At 23.6% G+C, this 19,226-nt stretch overlaps 7 protein-coding genes across 7 annotated transcripts; 2 read left to right on the top strand and 5 right to left on the bottom strand. All coding sequences in view use genetic code 6, as the record gives it.

The window, feature by feature from the left end:
• Positions 1 to 89: 89 nt before the first annotated feature.
• TTHERM_01109949 (EF hand protein, putative) lies at positions 90 to 3,362 on the bottom strand (the record flags this gene model as incomplete). Its single annotated transcript, XM_002348298.1, has 14 exons — positions 90 to 173; positions 235 to 369; positions 437 to 538; positions 586 to 676; positions 741 to 946; positions 1,005 to 1,169; positions 1,229 to 1,459; positions 1,511 to 1,687; positions 1,743 to 1,801; positions 1,857 to 2,151; positions 2,208 to 2,258; positions 2,477 to 2,707; positions 2,887 to 3,043; positions 3,277 to 3,362. 14 exons carry the CDS (start codon positions 3,360 to 3,362, stop codon positions 90 to 92), a joined length of 2,070 nt encoding a protein of 689 aa, XP_002348339.1.
• Positions 3,363 to 3,614: 252 nt separating this feature from the next.
• Positions 3,615 to 7,855, top strand: TTHERM_01109950 (tetratricopeptide repeat protein; the record flags this gene model as incomplete). The annotated part of the gene is made up of 8 exons (XM_001030204.2): positions 3,615 to 4,007; positions 4,213 to 4,521; positions 4,855 to 6,012; positions 6,083 to 6,561; positions 6,618 to 6,869; positions 6,950 to 7,187; positions 7,240 to 7,322; positions 7,378 to 7,855. The coding sequence occupies exons 1-8, from the start codon at positions 3,687 to 3,689 to the stop codon at positions 7,853 to 7,855; spliced, it is 3,318 nt and encodes a 1,105-aa protein (XP_001030204.2). The 5' UTR covers positions 3,615 to 3,686.
• A 1,194-nt stretch (positions 7,856 to 9,049) lies between these two features.
• TTHERM_01109960 (transmembrane protein, putative) lies at positions 9,050 to 9,472 on the bottom strand (the record flags this gene model as incomplete). The annotated part of the gene is made up of 1 exon (XM_001030205.3): positions 9,050 to 9,472. One exon carries the CDS (start codon positions 9,470 to 9,472, stop codon positions 9,050 to 9,052), a length of 423 nt encoding a protein of 140 aa, XP_001030205.1.
• A 782-nt stretch (positions 9,473 to 10,254) lies between these two features.
• On the bottom strand, positions 10,255 to 12,517 carry TTHERM_01109970 (hypothetical protein; the record flags this gene model as incomplete). The annotated part of the gene is made up of 7 exons (XM_001030206.2): positions 12,257 to 12,517; positions 11,687 to 12,194; positions 11,259 to 11,618; positions 11,004 to 11,194; positions 10,885 to 10,950; positions 10,629 to 10,822; positions 10,255 to 10,570 (listed from the first exon to the last, which is right to left on the bottom strand). The coding sequence occupies exons 1-7, from the start codon at positions 12,383 to 12,385 to the stop codon at positions 10,255 to 10,257; spliced, it is 1,764 nt and encodes a 587-aa protein (XP_001030206.2). The 5' UTR covers positions 12,386 to 12,517.
• A 1,456-nt stretch (positions 12,518 to 13,973) lies between these two features.
• On the top strand, positions 13,974 to 15,608 carry TTHERM_01109980 (serine/threonine dehydratase; the record flags this gene model as incomplete). The annotated part of the gene is made up of 3 exons (XM_001030207.3): positions 13,974 to 14,801; positions 14,857 to 15,096; positions 15,231 to 15,608. The coding sequence occupies 3 exons, from the start codon at positions 13,974 to 13,976 to the stop codon at positions 15,606 to 15,608; spliced, it is 1,446 nt and encodes a 481-aa protein (XP_001030207.1).
• A 685-nt stretch (positions 15,609 to 16,293) lies between these two features.
• TTHERM_01109990 (hypothetical protein) lies at positions 16,294 to 17,415 on the bottom strand (the record flags this gene model as incomplete). Its single annotated transcript, XM_001030208.3, has 1 exon — positions 16,294 to 17,415. The coding sequence occupies one exon, from the start codon at positions 17,413 to 17,415 to the stop codon at positions 16,294 to 16,296; it is 1,122 nt and encodes a 373-aa protein (XP_001030208.2).
• A 309-nt stretch (positions 17,416 to 17,724) lies between these two features.
• On the bottom strand, positions 17,725 to 18,434 carry TTHERM_001109990 (programmed DNA degradation protein; the record flags this gene model as incomplete). The annotated part of the gene is made up of 2 exons (XM_012799134.1): positions 17,725 to 18,178; positions 18,229 to 18,434. The coding sequence occupies 2 exons, from the start codon at positions 18,432 to 18,434 to the stop codon at positions 17,725 to 17,727; spliced, it is 660 nt and encodes a 219-aa protein (XP_012654588.1).
• Between the last annotated feature and the right edge of the window lie 792 nt (positions 18,435 to 19,226).

Raw genomic sequence — 19,226 nt, forward strand, 5'->3', positions numbered from 1 at the left:
CTAAAAAAGTACTAAATTTAATTTTATAAAAATCAATCTTATCAAAATAAATTATATGGAAATGCAAAATAATAATTTAAAAAAGTAAATCAATTTTTATGATTCTAAAATTCAAATTATTGTATTTTTTATAGAATTGAAAGTCTTTGGCCATCATTAGTTTCTATTACTTCCTATTTTATTTATTATTAAAATTTGTTATGTAAGCTAGCTATAAAATATATTATTTGTTACTGATGAAAAAAGAGTAACACATTAAGAAAAGGTGATTTGCTATTTATTAAAAGGATCTAATATGGATAAGTATCTCTAAATTTCAGTATCATCTTTTTTAACATCCATTTTATCAATTAATTCTTTGAATTATTCCTAATTATAAAATTTTAATAAAATAATTAATTATTTATTATTTTTCTATTATAAATTAAGCAAATACCTCATCAATAACACCATTAAGATCTTTGTCAACACTTCTAAAAAGAAGGATAAACTTCTTCAAGAACTTTTCGTGGCTCTTTAGTTGGAAGTCTAATATAATCTTTACAAAAAACATTAATAAACTCAAATGAATACTTTGATTGTTACCTTTTAAAATATGACGTATTCTATTTTGAACTTTTCTTTTTCTTGCTACATTGCTAACAATTATTCTCTAGTTACTTTTTTGGTGCTTAAACTTATTTAAAAATTAATTATAAAAAATTTTTATTTTTTTCAAAGTGATAATAAATTAATTTTACTTATCTGATGGTAAGTTTGTGTTAGATCTATTCTAGTCAATATAAAATTTAACCTTCTCAATTAATGTTTCAGAATCCTCTTCGTTATACATATATTTTATAATATCACTTGCTTCTTCTAGATAAACCCATCCTTCAATTTTTTAGCTTACCATTTACTTAATCTCAGAGTTATGTTTATATGGGTATCTACCTCTTAAGTACATCTAATTATATTTTTAAAGTTTAATTTAAATAATTAAATAAATATCTTAATAGATATACTTTAAGAAGCTCTTAGATTGTATTTTTAACTTAGTTTTAGACGAATCTAAATTCTTCATCACATTCATTTTTAAGTATTTTTCCAAACACAGCTATATCGTTATCGTCAGATACAAAATTTCTAATACCATTTATGATTGCTGCAGCCCATTCCATAATTAAATTCTTTTTAGAAAAAATTTAAATTAAGCTTGATAGTGAAACGAGTATAAAATTAATTTTACTTTGAGACCATATTTTTAATTTAAATAGGTATACATATGCTATTCCATAGTTTCTCTAGGAAGTTATGCTTCTTAGTATTTTTTGTCAAAAGTTTATTTAGATTTATATATCTCTTCTATAACCTCTTTCAATTATCTTATTGTAAGAGTTCTAACAGTAGAGGGGCCTCCAACTGACTAAACACTTTGATTGATTGTGCTTTAAATTTTTCTCATCTCTTTTGTTTTTTACTAAAAATATCAAAATTTTTAATTGAAAAGTCTTGTTTGTAATAAATTTACAGGGTTGAATTAAGGAGAAAAGGCTCTTTGCTAACCTCCTTGGCTCTCTAATTTATTTGTATTAACATCTGTACTCTATCCTTTTGAGTGTTTTACTATTATTTCTAGATAATGCTTATTTTCATCAGTGAGACTCTAAACTTATTGTTTAAGTTGCTCATTTTCGTTTTTTAAATACTTAAAATAAAATTCTGTTATTAATTGAGTCTGAAAGTTAAAGAAATTTATTTACTTAATAATCAGGTGCATATGGTCTATTAAATTTAATTTCATCTAATTTCTCAATAATTGCTTTGTAAAGAAATCAAATTAATCAATTAATATTTACAATCAAATATAATTTTACATGACATTTCTGATACAAAAATAGCATGAGCATCATGGATTTTTTAAAGAACATCTGCTATGTTGCTATCAGCATTAGCTACATAATCTATCAATTTTGCAAAACATATTTCATATAGTGCATATTTTGCTTTAATAATATGAGTATTTGTAATATGTTCGTTAGATTTTTATTCAATCTTTGTTGATAAATCTTCCATCACACTTTTCACATGCTAATCAAAACTTTAAGCCAAGCGCTGATCAATGCTAGGGTTATTTTAACGGTATAATTCTCTAATCTGGTCAAATGTTTGCTTTTTATTAAAAAATTAAATTTTAGAGATGATGCTATTTGGAATTATCTGTTTACAGCTAGTGTCACTAAATCTTCTTTTCCAAGAGTTATCTCTTTTGATTGAGTCTAATGGTTATAAAAATGAGATTTGTTAAATAAATAAATAAAGAATTTAATTTTTATTGGGTAGAAAATAAAAAGATTTTTTAATGAAAATTTGAAATTTAAAATGCATCTTAACATTTTAATAATATCTAAAAGTTCTTTTATTTTTTCTATTTAGCTATATTTAGCTAGTTAGTTAATTAGTATATCACTCAAAATAATCCTAACATATTTATTACCTATGAGCTGTTCTATCTCATTGGGTCTCTAACATAATTTATATGCTCTTCTTCGTTTTCTTAATAGTGGTTCTCTTGATAATCTTAATGAGGTTCATCGTGATTGTCACCGTTAATGCTAACATGATTTCCCAAGTTTTATTTCAAGAAATTTTCTTATTCGGGAGTAGCATTGATATAAACTTCAGAGAGGTTTTAAAGACTTTATAAACCTGGGATAATAGCTTCAATCTATTTATTATTAAAATATGAAAACAGTGGTACAAATATAATTGAATGCAATCAAGTATTTTTAATGAAAGCTGCTACATTTATGTGTAAATTTAAATTTAAACTTAAGATAGATTTTTTTTAAATTAAATAAATCATATTAAATTTTTTTTCGCTAAAATAATTTATTTGCCAATTACCATTATAGGATTGTTTGTTAGATCTATTATTTAAAGATTTTTAAATCTGGATAAATCTTCTGGTAGTTTTTTTAGTTTATTATCCTTCAAAATGAGAGTAGTGATGCTATATGCCTATTCAGGAGGTGGCAGAAAAGAATTTAATTCTGAAATATTCCTGATTCATTTATATAAAATTTGTAAATTTATTTTATTCTGCAACTTTAAATATTAAAGAATATAAATTTTAAGTGAGAAATTAGCTAAATATTATTTCATAGATTTGCTGTATTGAATATTATTATAAACCAACCATTAACAACTATTTGAGTTTAAAAAAAACTATAGTTTAAAATAGTTGATTTTTAGCTAACATTTTTAATTCACATTTCATATTGAATGCTTTTTTACTTTTAAGCTAAATTAAGAGTGTAACTCTTGATGCCTTGCTAATATGGCTACTAACCTGTAGTATAATTTGAATCCTAACCTGACATTTTTCCAAAGATTTATTTATTAAATTTATATATTATTTATTTACAATTTCAGTAACTTTTATTTGATAAATAATATTTGAGTTTGATAGTTAGTTGTTGCTTAATAAATTTTGATTGATATTTGATTTTACTCGCTTAATAGATAGATAGATAATAAATAAATAAATTAATTAATTAGTGAAGATACTTAATGTCCTTAATTATCTCTATAAATCAATCAATCAATAATTAATATTTTTCAAATTCTTGAAGAAAAAAAGCATTTAATAATTAAAAATATATAAAAACTAAAATTTTAAAAAAATATAATTATATAAAGAAAGCATGATAAATAACACAACTAATTATTTATAGCAGTAATTATAGCAATAGCAATACCAAAATCAAGGAGATATTCAAAAATAAACTGAAAGCCATTAGCAAAATTCAATTTAATTAAGTAAATCAAAATCATCTATTAACACGTCTGAGTTGAAAATAACACAAAACTTGTCACCAATGAATTAATCTCAGAATTTAAGACAGAATTTAAACTTGCAATAATTTTAAAGCTAGTAATAGTAATATGGGTAGTCATCGGAAATCTTCTCAAGTTCATAGAGTGATGCTAACTCTACTAGCTCCAAATTTACTAAAATGAGACCTGTAACTATCGTTAAACATATATTTGAAATTTTAATGCTGTAAAATAAAAATAATTTTATCACAAAACAAAAAAAATTATCATTAATCTGTGCTCCTTAACGATAATTTAAATAAAATATAAAACAGATTTTTTTTATATCTAGTTAAAATTTGCAATCATTTTAATCAAAGTAAAATGCATTATAATAATTTTACTATAATTAAGCAAATAGATTTAGATAACTTGATTTTGATCTGCACCAAAAAACTATAAATGGTACCCAATCACAAAAAAGCGCTGTATATTAGAAGTAGTGCGTTTATCAAACAATAAAAATTCAAAGAAGCAATTAGAGACTGTGACTTGCTTCTCTAAATTGAATGTGAAAATGTAGGAGCATACTATCTCAGAGGATGTGCATATGAAAAATAAAAATTAATAGACCAAGCTATTAGTGATTTTACATAGGTTTTAGAACTAGATCCAAACCATGTCAATGCAGCTTATGCTAAAGCAGCTTGCTTAAATCTTAAGGTAAGCAATATTTTTACTATTTTTTATAATATTAAAGAGAACTTAAAATTACTATTTCTATTCTCATTTATAATATTGAATAAAATTGAAATTATTTTATTTAGATACCATTTTCCTAAATTCTACTTTGCTAACAAAAAAAAAGAGGAACTCTTAAAATTAACCAGCTAATTATAGAAAAGTTATAGATTGCTAGCCAATCACTGAATCAAATAAATATAATTAATCTACTAAATTTTAGCTCAGCATTTTTATAACTTAATTATTTAGTTTTTTAAATTTCTAGCTAATTCTTTACTAAAAATTACTGAAAATAATTTTGAAAATAAATAGGGAGACTTTCACACAGCAATTGAGACTTATAAGTAAGCTCTAGAAATAGATTAGAAAAGAAGTTTGAATCAGTCTAATTTAGGCATTAAAAGATCTCTTCAATCTTATTTAAACAGACAGGAATCTGAAAGTTTATCAACTTCTCAGATTTCATAGTTGAACCAAGCTATAGATGTATCTCATTAGTTCAGCAATATTCAGCTAAACAGCCCACCAAATAGCTCTAAAAATGGTTTTAATTCAAAGATGTAAAATAATGGACACAGAGAAGTTACTGATTCCTTTAGTGGCCACGTCTAAGCTGATAGTTTGAATATACCACCAGAAAATGAATTTAACTAATAAAGAGAAGGATATATGACAAATTCAGGTACAGGTTGGTCCTAATAAAATTAAAAGAACTAAAATTTATAGTTATAAAAAGATTAGCTCATTACATAATAACAGCAATAAAGGATGATGATGTAAATGATTGACTCTTCACCAAATAAAAAGCAGACAAATATATAAAATTAATATGAAAATGAAAATAATCAACCAAATATAAATAAATTAACTAAGTATAAAGATTAACAGTTTGATTAAAATATTAATAATTAGCTTGTAGAGTAAAAAAATTAGATTGGCTAGAGTTCTAAAAATCATTACATTAATGGGTAGAGAATATAATCCAATGGCAAAGATCTTTAAAATTAACATTCTAGGTCATAAATAAACAATAACTAAGCAGCAAATAAAGGATATAAAGTAAATACTGAAGATGATTTTATCAATCCATAAAATGGCGAAGAAAGTGATAATTATATCAATTATGGAGATGTTTCTAGCGGTTTGCAACAAAACCCATCACTAACAAGCTTTTAATCTTCAAATAACATTGCTTCTGAAAAATCTTTTCCTAACACACCAGATCGCTTTTAAATAAAATTATCATAATCTGCTTCTAATAATATTTCTGGCAGCTATTTCATGTATCCCGAATCAAAAGTTTAAGAACAGCTCAAGTAAACTTTTTAACCTCCTAGCAGCCTTGTAGATAAGAAGGATATAGCAGATTGGTATCATATAAAAGGTTTCGAAGCTCGTAAGAAAGATCAGCTCGAGCTTGCAATCGAATTATATACTATATCCTTGCAATTCTATCCAAACCACTTCAAAGTATTTTTAAAAATATGTTTTCATAAATTTTAACTTGCTAATAAGTTGTAATTTTTAAAATAAATATTAGGCTATTTTTAATAGAGGTTTCGCCCTTGATAAATTGAAATAATACGATTTAGCAATTAAAGACTATACTAAAGCACTTGAAATAGAAAATGGAAATTGTTATGCTTATTATAATAGAGGAATTACATATGACAGAAAAGGATAATATGACTAAGCAATAAAAGACTTTACATCTGCTATAGCATTAAACCCTAAAAAAGCAGATTTTTACCATAACAGAGGATTTGCATGGAAAAAAAAGGGTTGCTATAATGAAGCAATTTAGGATTTTACATTTTGTATAGAATTTGAACCTAACCACTTTAAATCTTTTTATAATAGAGGTTCTTGCTTTGAAAAAATATAAGATTTGGAATAAGCTGAAAAAGATTTTCTTAAAGCACTATCTTTGTAACCTAAAAACGTGAGCTGTCTTAATCACCTTGGTTCCTTGTATGAAAAATGCGGTAAACTTGATGAAGCCTTAAGCTATTATAATCAGTAAATTAAATTTTTGAAAATTATTTAAAATATTTATAAAATTAATTTAAATAAAGATCTATTGAGTTTGATCCTAAATAAGCAACTTCTTACAATGGAAGAGGGCTTGTACATGACAAGCTTGGTGATTACGAAAAAGCTATGCAAGATTTTACTCAAGCTATTCAATTGGAACCAACTAATCCCATATATATCCATAACAGGGGATGCTGTTTGAGAAGTGTTGATAAGCTAGTCGAATCTATTAAAGATTTTGAGCAAGCACTTAAATTAGATCCTACAAATCCAATAATTTTATCTAATCTTGGGTAAACATTTAATATTTATAGTTTTTTGAACAATTAAAAACTTTAACTAAATAAATAAATGCTTAATTAATTAAAAATAGATTAGTATACCGTAAGATGGAGAGATACGACGAAGCCATTTTTTGTTATAACAAAGAGTTGGAATTCGGAGGAATAAACATAAGAACGTTAAATAATAGAGGATATTCTTTTGCAAAATTAGGTAGATATAAAGAAGCCATCAATGATTATAATTAAGTTTTGTAGGTTTAAGGCAGCAACTAACATGCTCTTCATAATAGGGGTATTTGTTATGAGAGATTAGGATAGTTTTAAAATGTAATTTTATAAATTTACAAATATAATTTAAATTTTTATATTTTTAAAATAGGCTATAAATGATTTTTCTGCTGTAATCAAATCTAATCCTTCCAATGCAAATGCATACTTTAACAGAGGATGTTGTTATGATAAGTATTACTAATTAGTTAAATATCAATAATTTAAATATTTAAAAAATAATAAATAGCCTAGGTAAAATGGAATTGGCAATATAAGACTACTCTAAAGCTTTAGAAATCGACACCAAATAAAACATCCCTAATAATAATGGAGGAAATAAAAATCTGAATACCTAAGATGAGGTGAATGATCAAATATAAGACCTTACATTTTATGATAATCACAATAATTATTTTGAAGAAAATAAAACTCTTCAGCACAATAACATGAATATAAATAATTACTCCTTTCAATAAAATAATAGTTAAGTTGGGGTGGATAATAATCAAATTAAAATGGATAATCACTAAAATATAGCTTAAAGAAATAACTAAGCAATTAAAAAAGATGAATTGCTAACTAAAACCAAATAATAAACCACAAATTATCAACAATAATAAACAACACAGATTTAAAAAATTTAACAAAATAAGCAAGTTAATTAAGAAAACCTAATTTAAGCCAAACCCAGAATTTCAGCATAAGGAATCTAAACTCATTAATGAGCAATTAGATAAATAAATAAATCCAAATCTAAATAATTAATTATCATTTAAAAAATTTTCCTTATCTACTATAAAATTTAATTAATTAATTAATTTACCAAAACCATATTTATTGAGTAATATTTAGAAATATTCATTACTTAAACGATTCAATTAATTATTTATTTAAGTTTTACAGTCATCCAGTACAAATCCAATCATATTTATATACTTTATGTCAGATTTACATTAGTTAAAATATATTTATATTAAATGATCTATCGAACAATTTATTTTTACACTTAAAAAAAATATATAAATGTATTTTTTAGCTCAAAGATAATTTTACAATTAATTATTTTTATAATAATTATGTATTTTAATATACACTTTTACATTGTAATAAATAATTTTTTGTTATAAGTATCAAAAGACTATTTTATTCATAATAATAAAGAAATAAAGATAATTTTTTGGAAAATACTTTTTAATTGTTTCTTTTTAATTCAACAAATAAATTTGTATTTTATATAATTTTGAAAATATCTGTTTAGCTAATATAAAGGTGAAAGAAAGATATAAGTAAGATACAAGGATATTTTGAAAATAATAATTAGGAATCAATTAAATTATTAATCATACATAAATTGAATTGATGAATTTGAATTTTGATAAAAATCATAATTTAGAAATATTTTTTTTTAAATAATTGGTTATATTTGTTTGTTTCTTAAGAGTAAATAACAAGTTACTAAAATAAATTTTGATGGTATTTATTAAAAGCTTTTTATAAATGTTACTGAATAATAGATGAGTTATATCATCCATTTTAAATATTTATTTTTAAAATCTTAATTTTCAAAATTAAATATTTTGCTTTTTTAGAAAAAAAATACTCAACATTTTTAATGAATGAATGAACTGAAATAAAATAAAATTAATTAGTAGCACTTTGTTTCAATAAAATTGATTAAAAGTTCTTACAAAATACATGCAAAATAAAATTTAAAGCTATCGTTTGGGATTAAATTAAATATTGCGGTAATCATATTTATAATAACAAGATTCATTGAATTTTATGCTATGATATCTAATTATGTTGGCTAATTAGTTAGTCAATTAATTATTCATAATCAAATTTCAACATTTTTTTACCTTGTTCAGTCTTCATTTATCTTTTATTATAATATATGGGTACCTTTAATCTTTAATAAATCAAGCAGTTTTAGGCTTGCAAGTCTTAGTGCAAGAAGAACCCATAAGGTAGAAAAGACCTCCTAAGATACAAACGTTCTTGAGGACAGCAGTAAGAGCGAGTTCATTTTGATTGTCCTTAAGTAAAATAGGGAGATAGGTGATAGCAGTATTTAAAATAATACCTAAAGCGCTAACTAAAGGAACAAAACAAGAGGGAGTAACTAAAATGAGGATACTGAATCCATAAAGACCAGCAAGAGCGAATCTAATATAATCATAGTATTAGCTGTATTATGCAATAATGCTGAGTTAAGGGAGAGCCTTGCTAAAAGCATCCATATTAGTTTTGAAATTAGATTAGGCATCAATTCCTTAGATTAACAAGCTGCACTAAAGACATAAGGAGAGGACTAAAATAAATTTACCGAGACCTGAGAGCATTTTTTATTGATTTCCTTTTTTTTTAGAGTTCTATTTAATACTTTTTATTTATTAAAAAATATCTTAAATCTAATTATTTTTTATGATTTAATCGAAAATTAAAGTATATTTGAGTAGAAGATTAAGACGTGTGCTTGAAGAAGAGTGCTTGACTAATAATTTATATGGGAATTTACAAACTAAATTCATTAATATTAAGAAAGGAAGAATTAAGCAGAGGGGAAATTTTTTTTTTTTGAGATTTCTATCAAAAATTTTTCATCATAAAAATAAATAAATATCTTTCCTGTGAGAAATCGTCATCAAGGATTTGTACGACATATGCAAGTAAATTAAATATTTAATATTATTATTTTTCTAAGTTTCTATGATTTGATATTATTAAAATTAATATAACATACATACATACACACAACACACACAAATAAATAAATAAATTGACAAGCAAGCAAAAAATTAATGCTTACTTTGTACATTTATAATTTATGCATTTGCATTAAACATAAATTTTTAAATTATTAATTAAAAATCACTTTTATTATTTATTGCTGCATTTTGGCGAAATAATATATTATATTTTTAGCACAAAAGAAGCAAAAAAATTTATATTTATGAAAATTTGGCATTTCTAATTAATTAGCTAATTTTAGAGGAACTAACTAATTAACTAAAAAAGAAAATAATTAATTATTAATTTATATTTTTATTATTCCAAAATTTTATTTATCAGTACCATATTTTATATGCTACTCTTTTCTTTAAACATTTATCTCTATTACAAATCAGTTTATAGGGATTTTATTTTATAAGGCAGCATTTATTATTCTTTCTTTTTCATCACTAGGTTGTTATAGATTTTATAAATTCTCCTAGTGTAATTAATTGGTAGCTAGCAATAACTCATTGTTTCTTTAAATTAAGTCTCTGATAGATTATTACATATTATTATTGTATACAAAATTATTATCATTATTTAAAGATGAAGGAAATATCTCATCTAATTGCTCCTCTATTGTTCTAACAGCAAATACTTCATCTTATTATACATGATGCTCAAATTATGGTTCAACCTCAGATTAATCACTCCTGGATGATAATCTAGAATTTAAATAATAAAAATATAACATTATTTCTTTAAATACAAATTTTAAATTACCTTTTAGATGCAAAAGACATATCTATATCTTATTCGTCTCTTCTCCTAAATTAAAGGATTCTTGCTATGGTTTTTTCTTTAGTTTGTGCATCTAGAATAAATTCTTTAGATATATTTTGAATTCTTTAATTTTCAAGCTCTTTTTCTTTATTTATTTCATCTTTTACTTTCTAATAAATCTGCTCTATAAGGATCTATTTGTATAATAATTCTTACATATTAATAAAATCTAGTATAAAATATATTTTTAATTTACTTCTATATATCCTACTCTCTCTTCACTTTAGGGCTAAACAATGTCTTGAAGTATATTTATATTTTTCTTTTTATATAAAAATTAATATAAATTTATGTTATTCAGTTATGATTGCTTACAGAAATAAATAATATAGCCTTCTTTAAAAAATTTTATAATTCCCTGGTTGCTTTTTCTTCATCATCTTCTAACTAAGACTCATATTTATCTTCATTCTTTGAAGAAGATAGCTAAGATTTGTATTAGCCACCTCCTGCAATCTCATTAAAAATTTAATTATCAAATGATACGGACGAATTGTATGAGTTTTCTAAATTTTAAAAGCAAATATTAAATTAATTTTATTATGAATTTTCTATTAATATAATGTGTACAATTGTTTTATGAGTCATCTATACCTTCAGCTTCTTTTTAAGATTTTTAAAAGGGGAATCTATTAAAAATATTTTAATCTCTATTCTATGGTATATTAAGATCTCTTTCTTTTAGAATGTTACTAGAATAAAAAGGATTGTTATTTGCATGGATAGGAGATAGTTTTCCAAATAAATTGTTAGGAGGCATAGTCATACTCATATTAATAGAACTTTGATTATTTAATTCCAAGTTTCTGTTATGTAATTTTTTATTCCCTCTTGGTAGACATTATGGGCATATATTCTCCTTATTTTCACAATTTTATTTATTCAAACATTTTTAGCACAAAGAAGGTTCCTTATTTAGTAGTTTTTATTCTTTTATTTATAAAATAATACATATTTAAAGCATATTTTTCATTTAGTAAAAAAATTAAATTTATTACATTGAATTGAGCGTACATTAGTTTTCTATTTTGCTTGCCTTATAAAAGAATCCATATCTTCAAATGTGGACAAAAAATTCTTCTTAAGTTCCTTTTGGAATCCTTCATAATTTTTAGTTGTTTTAACTAAGTTTTATTTTTATGTTTGAGCTCTATTTTCAAACTAGTCAACGCTATTAGTCCATCCTCTCTTAGCTTTATCATAGAACTCTTTTAATTATTTTAAATTCAATTAATGGTCTTCATCTTTTAATTATATTTCCTTTTATATGCCTTCGATTTATTTTTATTACTCTAATTTCAATTGATTAATAGAAATATTATGACTTTATTGTATAGTATCCATTTTAATTTGTATTTCCTCTGCTTTATTATTTAGCTCGTCAAATATAACCTCGTATTCTTAAAATATTTTCCCAATCTAATTAGAAATCAATTTTATATTTAATGAGAATGTTTTAAAAATCTTTTCTTCTAATTTAATTGACCCATCTTCAAGTTTTAAGTGCTGTTAAAATATTTTTTTATGACTTCTTAAAAATAATTTATGATCAATTAATAAATTAATACTTTCATTCTACTAATATTATCTAAAACTTTGTCAAGCTGCCTTATTTTATCCTACATTTTTGAAGAATCAATTCTTGTATTTTCAATTCTTTCAAAAAGCGAAATCTGATTTTAGTTTGAATTATTCATTTTTATATTGTTGTTAGTTTAATTATGCTTAATAGAGTATGAATTAATTCCAACGTTAATATATTTATTCAAAATCAAGTGTTTGTTAATATTTTAATAAGCAAGTGTTTTTTTGTTTATTAAAAAAAACAGTCCAAATAATTTATTTATTTGTTTGTTTATTTATTTTTCTTGTTTGATTGCTTAATATTATTCGTTGTAATATTCAAATTTAATATTTCAAATCAATATTTGAGATATGATCAATCAATCATTCAATTATCAAGTTTAAATTTAATTAAATTAAGATTTTTCATTATATTTTGAATATTGAGTAAATTTTAATAAAAAATAAAATTACGCTAAAAATAATCTTCAAATATTGTTTTCAAAATTTAATTAATTTTTTATGTCTGTTAAATAGTAGAATTTCTTTTAAAATAATAAAAATTTAAAAAATATGAATTTGTAATAAATAAATTAAAAATATTGTTTAATTTGATTTCATACTAATTATTAAATTCTTACATGATGCTTTATATCCTTTAAATAATCTCAAAATTTAGTTTTCCAAATATTCAATTTTTATGCTTGCTAAATTTCTAAAAAATGATAAAAATTTTTAAAAAAAATAAATTATATATCAATTTAAAAATATTATTTAATTTAAATAAATGCAAATTATTGATTTATTTCATGATTCTTTACAACCTTATAATCATCTTTAATTAGATTTTTTTAAATTGAATTAGTTTTTTATGTCTGTTAATAAGTAGAATTGCTTTTAAAATAATGTTAAAAAAATAAATTTTTATTAGTTAATTTTAAGAAGATAATATTTAATTTAATTAAATTTAAATTATTAATTTCTCACATGATCCTTTCTTTTCATATCTATAGTTAAAAAAATATTTTAGCATAAAATAAGATTTAAAAAAAATAAAGTTTTAATGATTGTTATATTTAATATTTATATCAAAAATAATTATTGATATTCATTAATAGACAAATACTAGAAGATTCTGGCTCATACTTTATTTATTAATGTGCGTATCTTCCGAAATTTATTTATTTGAAATTTTTGAAGATGTAATCTACTAATATGAATACTTCTTAATTAAAAAAAAGTGTATGTTAAATGATCGGTATTCAAGTTTAATCTAGATTTAAGGTAGTATTAAAACATTTTAAATATTTTATTTACCCTATAAAAATTTTTTTGTTTAAGTTAATAGATATGTATATTTTTGAGGACAAATAAGTAGAAAAAAAATTGATATTACGCCAAGAATGTCTAAATAGTACAATTAATCATCAAGAATTTTGACTATTTGGAAATGTTAAGCTTTTTGAAGATTAAGGGTAGCATTTTAAAGTAGATAGATAGATAGATAAATAGATATGAAAATAATTATAATATTTAGCACACTTTTTAATAAAACCAAGTAATCTTATTTATTTATTAACTGCATGATCTATCTTTATGCTTATAAATTAAGTGATTGAAGGAATTGGTAATCATTAATTAATTGAAAAATAAAAATATTAAACTAATTAAATTATTTGTTAAATATCGCTCACTACCTAACATAAATAATATAGCAATAAAATGGATAAGACTCTAAACGGATAAACTCTTGAAGAAAGCAACCATAGCAATCCTGAAGAAATCCATTAGAAATAGAATGGAGTTGAAAAATAGTAAACAGGACCAAAAATTACTTAAGTTTAGAATAAGCACACTCAAGGAGATTAAGAGTACATTTACAAAAGAGAGAAACCAGATAGAGAATTAAAAACTGATTTAAGTAAACTTTGCCCTATTAACAAAATATATAAAGCTTACAAGGATATACGTAGCACAGTGAGAAGAACTCCTCTCACTTAATCTCTTTATCTCAGTGAAAAGTATGGTGCAAATGTTTTCCTCAAGAGAGAAGACTTACAAATCGTAAGATCTTTTAAATTGCGCGGAGCATTAAATAAATTTGTTAATCTCACTACAGAAGAAAAAGCTAAAGGTGTAGTCTGTGCTAGTGCTGGCAATCATGCTTAAGGTGTTGCCTATTGCTGCAATTACATGAAAACCAAAGGAACCATTTTTATGCCTGTAAATGCACCAAGTATCAAATTAAGAAGTGTTAAAAGCTGGGGAGGACCTTATATTGAAGTTAAACTCATTGGTAACACATTTGATGAATGTTTTAGAGCTGCTAAGAAATACTGTGAAGAAACATCATCTACTTTTGTACATGCTTACGATGATGATAAAGTTATTGAAGGATAAGCTACTATAGCTGTTGAAATACTCGAAGACTTTTAGGGCACTATCGACTATATCTTCATATGCATTGGTGGAGGCGGTTTGTGCGCAGGAGTAGGAAGCTACTTTAAGCATATGTCTCCTGATACTGTAATAGTAGGATGTGAACCAGAGGTATTTTTAAAAATATAATATTTATAAATTAGTTAAACAAATATTTTTATAAAAGGGATGTCCTTCAATGAAGCTAGCTGTCTAAAATAATAATCCTGAACCTCTTAAATCTATTAATCCTTTTGTAGATGGTGCTGCAGTAGGTATTCCAGGTAAGAGAACACACGAAATTATTAGTAACTTGATGCCAGGAGTTTTGCTTATCCCAGAAGGTGTTGTCTGCTCTGCTTTGCTTGATATCTATAATGCAGAGTCTATCGTTGTTGAACCTGCTGGAGCTCTTGCTATTGCTGGGGTAACTAAATATAAATATCATAAATATTAAAATTTTTAAAAGCAGAAATAAAGTTTTTTTAAAAAAATATATTTTAAGGATTTAAATGCAAAAGCTTTTCATAAATTTGTTAATAATATTTTAATAATCAAAAGCTTAACTACTATAAGGAAGAATTAAAAGGAAAGAATGTAGTATGCATTATTAGTGGTTCAAATAATGATTTAACTAGAATGACTGATATTAAGATTCTATCTAGAGTAGAAGAGGGTTACTAATATTATATGCTTGTTGATTTCTATTAGAAACCTGGTGCTCTTAAAGAGTTTATAATTTAATGTCTCTCTTCAGAAGATGAAGTATTAAATATCGAATACACTAAAAAGTCAAATCGTGAAAAGGGTCCTGCAATAGTTGGTATTGAATGTCCTAAACCATCAAACTTTGAAAAAATTAAACAAAAAATGTAAGAAAAAAGCATTTCTTATAAAATATTAAAGCCAGGTGACTAGCTATTTAACTTATTACTTTGACCTAATTTTATTTCATAAAGTTAGCAAAACATATTCACATTACATTTTAAGTATATTTTATAAAACTATTAGCTTTAAATAAAATTTAACCAAAATAGCTTAAAAAAAGCAGTGAGTGATTGTTTCTGTTTTATTCAAATTTCAATTAAAATGATATTAACTATTTTTACTTCTTTTTTTTAATTTTTTATCAAATAAAATAATTTTATAAAAATAAAGTAAATTAAATTAATTAAAATAAACATTTGACAAGTAAATAAATAATAATCTATTTAAATTTTGATAAAAAATAAATGTTTTTGTATGAAACTCTTGAATTAGTTAATAAAACACTAAAAATAAAATGAAAAATAAGAAGAAAAATAAAATAAAAAATAAAGAGAAATATTTTTTGTTTAATGAAATTATAAATTATATTACTGCAAAACAACAAAAAATATTTGTTATAATTTCTATTGGACCGATTAATAAATTTTTGATAATTCAATAAATAATAATTTTCTAGCTATTTCATATTTGAAAACAATTTAAAGGATTGAAATATAAATTTATTATTTAAGAATTCTTAAGCTTTTTTGGAAATTAATTTATGAATTAACTAATTATTCTAAATATTAGAAGGATATCAGATACTTTTTCTATTTTTATATAATTTATATATAGGGTCATCATATTTATTTTAATCTCATTTTTAATTGAAACATTAGAAAATTGATTTTTACTCAACTAACTTTACCCCGAGTTTTCTCTTAAACATTTTGCCAATTTAATCTCTAGAAAGCTATAAAAATTTTGAAAAAGCTGATTGGCTCCTAAAAAGTTTAGATAATTCAAAAAGATCGAGAATCTCCTACTTTGAAAGATTTGATGTGACTCCTTTAATTTTTAAGTTATTTCTAAAATCTGCTGTGTAAAAATAGTTAGGAATTTTCATTTTTGATATTTATTCTAACTATCTCCAACTTTCATAAACTTTTCCCCAATCAATTTATTTATTTTTTTACAAGTAATCTATGCATTGAGCTATCGAATCATTTGAAAATTTTTTATTATCTTTTTACTTTCTCAACTTGCTCTAATCCATGTCAAAAACATTAGCATCATACAAATTTTTTATACTATAGTGTTAAATTTTTTCATCAAGAATTTTTTCTGGGACTTTGTAAGGTTGTTTCTTAACAATCTTACGATTGAATAAATTAAGATGAGAATACTATTCATTTTCATTTAAATTTAAATTAGGTTTTTGAGTATCTTAAGGTAATTTACTCCCACTTTCAAATAAGTAATCATCATCGAACTCTTGCACTTATTCATCTTAATTTTTTTGATCAGTTTGCTCCTTTTAAATTGAATCATTATTACTTTTCTTTTTAGAAGAGGAGAAAGAAGAATAAAATATTTTATTATCATCAAATTGATTTTCTTCAATTTTAATATCATTTTAATTTTATTTTTAATCTCTCTCCAAGTAATACTCTATATGGACATTCGGACTCTTTTAGTTGTAACTCTTTTAGCTATCATTCAATTCTGATTCTAATAGTTGATTTAAATTAAAAGTAAATATATCTTTTAATCCCATAATTTGATTCATCATGCATTCCAAATAACTCAGCTTTTGCTAGAATTCTAATAGTATATTCTGCATTTAATCTTTTGAAAGCTATGCTGTCTTGAGGTCTCTATTTATTTATATAATCTTATAGCTACTTTTTACTTACTCAACTTACTATTGCATATCATCAGCAATTCTTTTAACTTCAAAGCAGTTTTATTCTAACTTTATCAAAGCAATACTTAGCATTTTGTTTTTTTATTAATTTTTTTATTTTACCTAATTAATTAAAATCTTAATATTTATAAAAAATAAAAAGAGATTATTTTATTTAAAATTATTTTTAATCTGACCAACAGAAATTTCTAATTAATTAAATAAATTCTAAAAAAATAAATTTCAACAAAAAGGTAAAAATTATCATTCAAATATTAATTATATAAATAAATACTAATAAGTAATAAATGCATCATTTATTTTTCACAAGGTATATATAATTAATTTATTAACTGTTTAAATTTTATAGGTATTTGTAAAAGAGTATTTTTTATAATATATTCAGCTTTGACTGCTAGGTTCAAATTTTTACAAAAGGTACGTGATAATTAACTTAGGTTCTAAGTATTCAAGAGATTCATCAATGTTCTTGCACATATTAATGACATTTCCTAGCTACTATTACTAGAAATCTATCATCCAAACACCAGAATTATTTTTAAAGAATTTTTTGATAACATACTTTGCTCTTCCTTTTGATAAGAATCTAGTGTACTTTTGTGATTCTTCAGCATCGTTTTGCTTTTTCTGTCTTTCATCAGATACTTCACTAACCTCGTTATGCTGTTTCTTGTTTGACCTTCTGGTACTTACAGAATTTTCATCGTTTTTTCTTTTATTTGTTTTTTTTTTAGGAGCTTTCTTAATAGGCTAGTAATCTTCTTCCTAAGAATTACTACTACTATCAGATTAATTACCTTACTCATCTTCATTTTAGTTAAGGGAATGTTTGTTTCTAATTACATAAAAAATTTTACTAAAATAAATTAAAGAAAAAAATTTTACTTCTTCTTAAAGTCATTCAGAATTTCTTTGGAGTTCTCAAGATTCCATTCAGGTTCCCAAGTATTTAAATGATCTGCATAGCCTTTCCATTTCACAAGATAAAGATTTGTTCTGAGTTAATCATCATACTTAGTCTTGATAATTTTTTCAACTTCATATTCTTATTAAAGCGACATTCCGAAAGGAATTCCTCCTCTTCTAGGCATTTTTGAGTTATTTTTCAACAAAACTTAAATTTAAATTTATTTTATATTTTAATTAATTTTAACAATTTTATAAAATTTTTCATCAAATTTTAAACTAAAATTCTGATAAAATACATAATTTATTAGTAAGATCATAAGGTGATATATATACTTGGTAGTAATAAAATAATTATTTCATTTGATTCTTATCTCTCCCAATTAATTAGTATCACACTAATAATTTTGAATAAAATACAATTAAATAAAATCATTGCCTACTATTGTTTTCTTCTTAAAAGAGAGTTTACAGCCAGCCTATCTTCATAAATTTTATTACAGCCTATATTTAGAAATTGTAACGTTTTTTTAAAGACTTAAATTTCTTCTATTTAATATAAAATAAACAAGTGTTAAGCTATTCTTTCCTCTTATATAGTTATATTTTTTACCAAGCTGAAAAAATGTTAAATATTTAAAATAGATAACTTAATATATTTAAATTTAAATATTTTAATGTTTTTATATTAAAATAAGACTTAAGCAAATCATTTTTTTTTTAATAAACTATTTTGTTATTTCAAGTTAAAAAAAATATTCATAATTTTGGGGTTGGGGTTGGGGTTGGGGTTGGGGTTGGGGTTGGGGTTGGGGTTGGGGTTGGGGTTGGGGTTGGGGTTGGGGTTGGGGTTGGGGTTGGGGTTGGGGTTGGGGTTGGGGTTGGGGTTGGGGTTGGGGTTGGGGTTGGGGTTGGGGTTGGGGTTGGGGTTGGGGTTGGGGTTGGGGTTGGGGTTGGGGTTGGGGTTGGGGTTGGGG

This window comes from Tetrahymena thermophila (genome assembly GCF_000189635.1).
Source record: "Tetrahymena thermophila SB210 genomic scaffold scf_8254504, whole genome shotgun sequence".
NCBI lineage: Eukaryota > Ciliophora > Oligohymenophorea > Hymenostomatida > Tetrahymenidae > Tetrahymena > Tetrahymena thermophila.